This window comes from Sinocyclocheilus grahami, unplaced genomic scaffold (assembly GCF_001515645.1).
Source record: "Sinocyclocheilus grahami isolate Dianchi unplaced genomic scaffold, SAMN03320097.WGS_v1.1 scaffold71.1, whole genome shotgun sequence".
NCBI lineage: Eukaryota > Metazoa > Chordata > Actinopteri > Cypriniformes > Cyprinidae > Sinocyclocheilus > Sinocyclocheilus grahami.
In genome coordinates, this window is record NW_015505250.1 from 775,897 (window position 1) to 783,244 (window position 7,348).

At 36.2% G+C, this 7,348-nt stretch overlaps 1 protein-coding gene across 1 annotated transcript in view; it reads right to left on the reverse strand.

Annotated features, from left to right (window-relative positions):
- Window positions 1–2,192: 2,192 nt before the first annotated feature.
- LOC107585522 (sorting nexin-5) overlaps window positions 2,193–7,348 on the reverse strand; it is a 5,407-nt gene continuing 251 nt past the window's right edge. The window contains exons 2-10 of the mRNA XM_016272568.1: window positions 6,239–6,362; window positions 5,679–5,774; window positions 5,462–5,567; window positions 5,280–5,355; window positions 4,090–4,129; window positions 3,931–4,017; window positions 3,395–3,554; window positions 2,993–3,078; window positions 2,193–2,243 (exon numbers count right to left, since the gene is read on the reverse strand). Coding sequence (XP_016128054.1) covers window positions 2,193–2,243; window positions 2,993–3,078; window positions 3,395–3,554; window positions 3,931–4,017; window positions 4,090–4,129; window positions 5,280–5,355; window positions 5,462–5,567; window positions 5,679–5,774; window positions 6,239–6,362 — 826 coding nt within the window. The remainder of the gene's footprint in view (window positions 2,244–2,992; window positions 3,079–3,394; window positions 3,555–3,930; window positions 4,018–4,089; window positions 4,130–5,279; window positions 5,356–5,461; window positions 5,568–5,678; window positions 5,775–6,238; window positions 6,363–7,348) is intronic.

A 7,348-nucleotide genomic window follows, 5' to 3' on the forward strand; every position in this document is an offset into this window, starting at 1 on the left:
CTATTGCTTTCTGGGTGCCGCAGCAAAAATGGCTGCCCACTGCTCCAGGTCCATGGCTTCAGTGTGTGTGCTCCGACTTAGATGCAGAGGACAAATTCTGAGTATGGGTTACCATACTTGGCCTACACTTCTCATCACACGTATACTTTTATATAGCATTTTAGACCTAACACTCAACATCTCATTTAAAAAGCAGATTAAAAAGACAAAAAGCCATAAAAAGGGAAGCCAGGGCATGTTTATTTTCATTATTGCAAACTTTCATAAAAATGATGATACTCCATATGACATTTTTTTTTTCATCTATACAATCATTTATAAAATTTGTCTTCACTGAGACATGATTGTAATAGTGCTTTTAAAAAACAATCTCTATAATCAGGACAGTTACATCTTTTTACATAAAACCAAACTTTTTGGTCCAATTTAAATGTAGCCAGTCTTAAACTGTTAGTAACAACACCAAGAGAAAACTTTTATTCAAGTAAAAATACATTTGAATAAGGAATGCTGATTTATATTTAATAGTGAAAGGATGTGAAGGCAAACTATCAAACTACATTAACTGAAACTTAAATCGGTGACATTTTTTCACAAATAATTCTGGAGAATTTGACTTAAGTCTTCAGAAAAGTATGACTTCAGGGAAAACATGCAGCTCACTTGAGAGAAACAATTTCTTGCTCACACATATATGGAAGCATCATCTTATTCATGGCTGTGTAACCTTTACCATAAAAACCTACTTATAGTAACTGGAAATTTAGAGTTGTGCAATTTACCCACACACACCAAATGGGGATATTAGAGTCAGTCTACAGTTTAAAATAAAAATAATCAGATTCAATACAAAAAGTGCTGTTTTTGATCCTGGCAAAGGCTAATTTGACAGAATTTGATCAACATTTCCTTGGTAAACTGTAAGCAACATTTTTATCTAGTAATCTGTGACATATTAGGTCGTGATTTCGGATGAATCTCGACTGAATAGAAACATGTTATAAAGAAATATAGCTGAAGCACACCATGTCACATAACACTTCTCAGGTTTATACTGCTCTGTTTGTCGTCACACGTCAAGTTAACGTAATAGTTCATGATTAGTATATATCAGCTTTCCAGTGTGACAGCAAAAAGCAGATAAATCACATTTAAAGGTACAAAATTGCAGTCATAATCAAAACAACAGACAATCGCTGAAATAATGCACTTTTTCTTCTTCTGTCAATGCGATTATTTAAATCTGTCTGCATAATCTTAGCTAAAATGTCTCCATCTCATCTTACAAAACCTGGAATACTTAAAAAAAAGAAAAAAAAGAAAGGGATGGTGTTATTGATAATTCAAATAAATGGGAGAACTTTTGGTTCACTGCCCTCAATTCGGTGGCAAGATACAGTAAGGCAGTAAAAGGGGGCATAGCAACTAGATAAAAAACAACTAGATAAAGTGTAACCATGGTAGAGACATTGCTGGTGGTGGCTCGTTTTCATGTTTTAGAGAGTTTACTAAACCACATATAAGACATTTGAAGTAGATGCATTCAGGTTCCCCTCTAATGGGCTGGTAACAATGCAAGGAGCTCTAGATGATCCAGTGACCTCATCGTGTGGGTCAGTTGCTCTTGAGGACCTCAATGCTTCCCTGCAGAAGGGACACGCTGTTCTGTAGTGAGTGAACAAAAGAGAGAACGCAACAGAGTTAAAGTGACAGAGAACAGATAGAAGAAAGTCAACGTGTTGGGCAAACCACATTAAAAATCAAGGTTGCCAAACCATTTACCAAAAAATCTTTCTTCTTCTGTCAATGCGATTATTTAAATCTGTCTGCATAATCTTAGCTAAAATGTCTCCATCTCATCTTACAAAACCTGGAATACTTAAAAAAAGAAAAAAAAGAAAGGGATGGTGTTATTGATAATTCAAATAAATGGGAGAACTTTTGGTTCACTGCCCTCAATTCGGTGGCAAGATACAGTAAGGCAGTAAAAGGGGGCATAGCAACTAGATAAAAAACAACTAGATAAAGTGTAACCATGGTAGAGACATTGCTGGTGGTGGCTCATTTTCATGTTTTAGAGAGTTTACTAAACCACATATAAGACATTTGAAGTAGATGCATTCAGGTTCCCCTCTAATGGGCTGGTAACAATGCAAGGAGCTCTAGATGATCCAGTGACCTCATCGTGTGGGTCAGTTGCTCTTGAGGACCTCAATGCTTCCCTGCAGAAGGGACACGCTGTTCTGTAGTGAGTGAACAAAAGAGAGAACGCAACAGAGTTAAAGTGACAGAGAACAGATAGAAGAAAGTCAACGTGTTGGGCAAACCACATTAAAAATCAAGGTTGCCAAACCATTTACCAAAAAATCTCCATGACTTTCCAAGTCTACCATTATTACTATATAAGGGTTTTTTCAATTATTTTTAAAAACTCCCACCGCACTCAAAAAGAGCAATTTCTATTTGCTGAAATATTTTATAGCTGAGCATATCTAGAAAATGTACACTACTGTTCAAAAGTTTTGGGTCAGTAAAAATTTTACTTTTTTTGTTTTGTTTTGTTATGTTCACCAAGGCTGCATTTATTTGCTCTACAAACAAATTTTATTTGTGCTGCTTTTACACAGTGTAGTGAAATATTATTACAATTTAAACGTTTTATATATTTTAAAAGCAATTTATTCCTGTGATGGCAAAGCTGAATTTTCAGCAGCCATTACTCCAGTTTTCAGTGTCACATGATCCTGTGATTTTTTTTCAGGATTCTTTGATAAATAGAAAGTTTAAAAGGACAGCATTTATTTATATAAAAGTATTCATTTCTTTTAAAAGAAAATCTTACTGACTCCGGTTATTTGAACAGTAGTTTATATTCAACACAGAAATTTAAATATAGACATTTCCAGGCCTGGAAATCACATCTTTAAATGAGAATACCTGAACACTGCCGAATAAACATGTAATGATACACATAACACTTTAGCCTCCTCACCTTGGCATGTTTTATTTCCAGCTCAGTCATCTCGATCAAGTTCTTACGGAAGGCTACTACACGCCTTGCCTTGAAGCTGGTGAGCTCTACAATCACAAGAAATCAATGTTAGTAAGTAAGGAACGGTTCAGCCAAAACTGATAATTAAACCACTTTGATGATATTTTTTATAACGGTTTTTCAACAACATTCTATATAAAATGTTTGTATTTAACCATCTTACCAGGCACAATGGCTATAGTTCACAGGCTGCTCCAGGATTTAAACCTACAATCTGTTGGCTACCAGTCTAGATCTATAAGCACCATATTAACTCTTCATAAACTATAAACTCTGACCATCAGAGTAATTCATCAAGGATATTGAACAGTTAAATAAAATTATGTTTTGATTGTACAACACCTTTCTTGCCAGACTCGGAGAGCTTGTCAAACTTCTGCAGACACTGCTTCTGGTTCTCCTCAGCCTGTGCGACATCCTTACCCTTCAGACGAGCCTTGTCAAGAGCTTTATTGGAATTCTCATAATCGGCAAGTGCCCGTGCACGTCTATACAACAGGTCCTGAAGGAAGGAATGGAAAGTGTTATTGCTAAACCTATAATCAGGACAAATCAACTTTTGTGTGTTGTTAGTGAACAATGATATAGAGTGTTCAACCATATGCGGGTACTTTTTACACAGTGGCAGGCAAGCTACAATATAAAATATTTTAAATTAAAAATAAATTTGGTTGCTGTTAGTACCAATGGCAGTGGGTACAACTGGGGCATTCACCATACAGGTCTCGTGAGCAAAAATGTGAATTTTCCACTCTACAATGAGCCCATTCTGGAAATAACTATAAAACATACATTCTAATACACTTGGTTGAATTATACAAACCAACATATGTAACCAATGTAACCAACTATAATAACACAAACAGGGAAGGTGTTACCTTAGCAGCCTGGATGTCCCTTGTGTAGTATCTTAACAATTCTGTCAGCTTGAGTTCTTGATCCGATGCCATCCTGTCCTCCACTTTCTGCAAAACACACATACTTATGATCTTATAAATGTAAGTAAAAATTAAGATAGCTCCTACAGAGATACTCACCCTAAGCTTTTCAAACACTTCAGCACATTTTTCTAAGTGCCTGAAAGAAGAACAAAGATTTAGTAAAAATGAAATATTTTATATCAATAAGCTTAAACAATTTCTTTGTAGAATAATTGTTGTGGTTTTAAATTTTGCTGACTTATTTAAATGTGTCGCTATATACACACTTATTTTTCTCTATTTAAAATAAAAACTTAAGTTTCTCTATTTCTTATGTTTTAAATTTTGTGTGTGTGTGTGCGGTCGGGCCATTGAAAATGTCGGCAGTTCAAGTGAAAACCCCCCCCTGATTATTAAGACACAGAGGATTTAAAAAAATGCATATACACTGAATGGCCAAAAAAAAATTTGTCACCGTATGGATTTAAATAAGCAAATACTGCAGTGATTAATATGTTTCTGGCATGTTGTATGTTTGACAACAATTCTTTTCACCTTGACTGATGCAGTGTGTAGCTTTTTATTTCTCAAATAACCATGTTGGAAGACATAGCCATGTACATATTCCATGATGATAATGTCAAGATTCATCAGGCTCAAACTGTGAAAGATTGGCCTGCACAGAGTCTTGACATTAACCCCATTGAATGTCTTTTGGGTGTGCTGGAGTAGACTTTACACTGCCTGTCCAAAAAGAATTTGCACACTCTAATATTTAATTGGACCACCTTAAGATTTGATAACATTGTGCTTTCGTTGTGGCATTGTTTCGACAACATTATTTCCATTAAGAGTTGCATTAATTTTTGGGAGACTTGAACCACTCTGTAAAGTCGTCTCCAGCACATCCCTAAGCCTTTCAATAGGGTTAAGCTCAGGACTCTGTGGTGGCCCATTCATAAATGAAAATGATGTGTCATGCTCACTGAACCCCTATTTCACAATTTGAGCCAAATTAATCTTGACATTATCATCATGGAATATGTTCATGGGTATGTCTTCCAACATGGTTGTTTGAGAAATAAAAAGATATTAATCACTGGAATATTGATCCGATCCTAGAATCTTCACTACTTGCTTATTTAAATCCGAATGGCAACTTTTCTTTTTTGGCCAGGCAGTGTATACATCTATTAACTCTACTAATATCAATGAAGTACTCTACTTAATAAATCAAACATTTGTTACTGTTCTTTGCTAAATGGTGTTTTTACTACAAACAATATGAAATATAATGTATTTCTCACTTTTTAAAGGCAGTGTTGTTGTCTGCAGCAATGTTGTTCAGAGCCCCAGAAATGTGGTTATAATCATCAGCAACATCTTGGAAAAGAAAGACAATCTTTTGGTCAATATGAATGTCGCTTAGCATTAACAAATAGCCAAAATACTTGCAGCCAGTTGATTCATTAGAAAGAAATGGTCTCACTTTTGTGAGAACGTGTCATTTTCTCAGCCTTAGCAGTGGCATCTTTGATTTTACTGGAATAATCCAACAGAAAATTCTTCTCTTGTTCAAAAAACTCATCAACCTCCTGGAAAAAGAAAGTTAAAGAACTGTCATATCATGACATGAGACAGAACACTGCTGCCTTGTGTTGATATTAATAAAAACACGACCAAAGAGAGCTGATTGACACACTGACCTTGACCCCTGAGATGAGGACCTCATCAGCACTCTTTACCATGTTCTTAAAGAACCCACCAAACATTTCCTTTGCATTTTTCCTTCTCACTGTGAGCTAAACAACAAATGAGAAGAGGATTACAGAGTCAAGCACAATATGAACCAATCAGAAGGCAGAACCATAGTGCACACTCTTTATCGCCACTGGCTGAGATCCAAGGAGGTCACTTGTCTTTGTTATCAGTATAACTGACTTATCAGAGCAAAGCAAAACTTACAGGTTACGGCTGAGTTTTAAGAGACATTTTCTCTATATATGTATGAATCAGCAAAAAACAGTTGTCCAGTTAGAGACAATCTTTGCGCTGAACGAAGCAGGAAGTGGCCCTCAGAGTAATATCCTCTCATCCCCTCCCCCTTTATCTTCTTCACTCATCCTCCACTCTCTCTCCATTTGTGTTTAAACTGCCAACATTGCAGCTTCACAGGAAATAAGCAATGCCAACAGTCCCTCTCAGTGTCTCTCCGTTTCCTGGTCTGGGAAGAATAGGACTGGCCTAGACAAAACGGAAGACTCACATCCTGGTCGTATTCCAGGAATATCTGGAAGTTTCTGTCCTTTCTGAACATGGGGTGGGAGGAGAGTCGTTGAAGAAAAACTTCATGAACCTGCACAGTCTTCTTAAAAACAGCAAGATATTCCCTGTAAGGAGACAATGTTTTAAATATATACTATTAAATGTAAGTAATGCCACAACCGATGTGCAAAAAAAAAAAAAATTATATATATATATATATACACATATCAGTGGCGTTATGTCCACATAAGCTGTGAATGCTCCGCATACCCAGGCCATTTGAGAGAATAAGTTTAAGGGATAATTCATATAAACATGATTATAAGTTGACACCCTTGTCATTTGAAATGTAACTTAAAGCTTAAAGAGTTAGGAATAAGTATGTACAATGATTTATTTGCCAAAAGGCAGTAATTTTCTTTAAATCTACCAGTTGCGGTTGCTTCCGGGCGAGTGGATTCTCCGCAGCTTTCTCGCCTCCGCTCTGTTGCTATGACTCTTCAGGATTGTAGCGCGTTCTCAGTGGTTTGCTGCTCTGCGGCTGATTTCATGCACGAGGTAAGCTGTTCGCGAAGCGCTCGCCCAAGCAGAAAAATGTGCTGTTGCTGTCAGATCTCGATTGCCGAAAATCACATTGTGCTTGATGCAAAACCAACTCGACTAAATCAAAAGAAAAAACACTGTAACTGTATAATTTTGTTTTCTCAAGCAAAGCAAATTTTAACAGTCCACTGAAAACAAATGTTCTTACTGAAATCTTCTTACATTTTTGGTCATAGACAACGTATGTTGAAGTCAACATTATTGCCTAAGTGGTAAATAAAAAAAAAAAGGTTTATAAAAACGTGGGCTATATAAAATTTTAATAACAAACATCATATTGTTCCCTTTGTTTTACGTGTGCTCGTGTTACAGTTAAAGTCCTTCTCTGATTTTATTATTGTTTGCAAGGTTGCAATGATACTTTGCAATATTTTAAATATTTTTTGGTATTTTGCATGGTCTGTTAGTGGAGTAGTGTCACCCGTGTGGGAGTTTTAACTCCTATTCACTGGGAATAAAAAAATCATTTAGCAGATGCAGAGACATATAGACCAAGGGAATCCCCCCC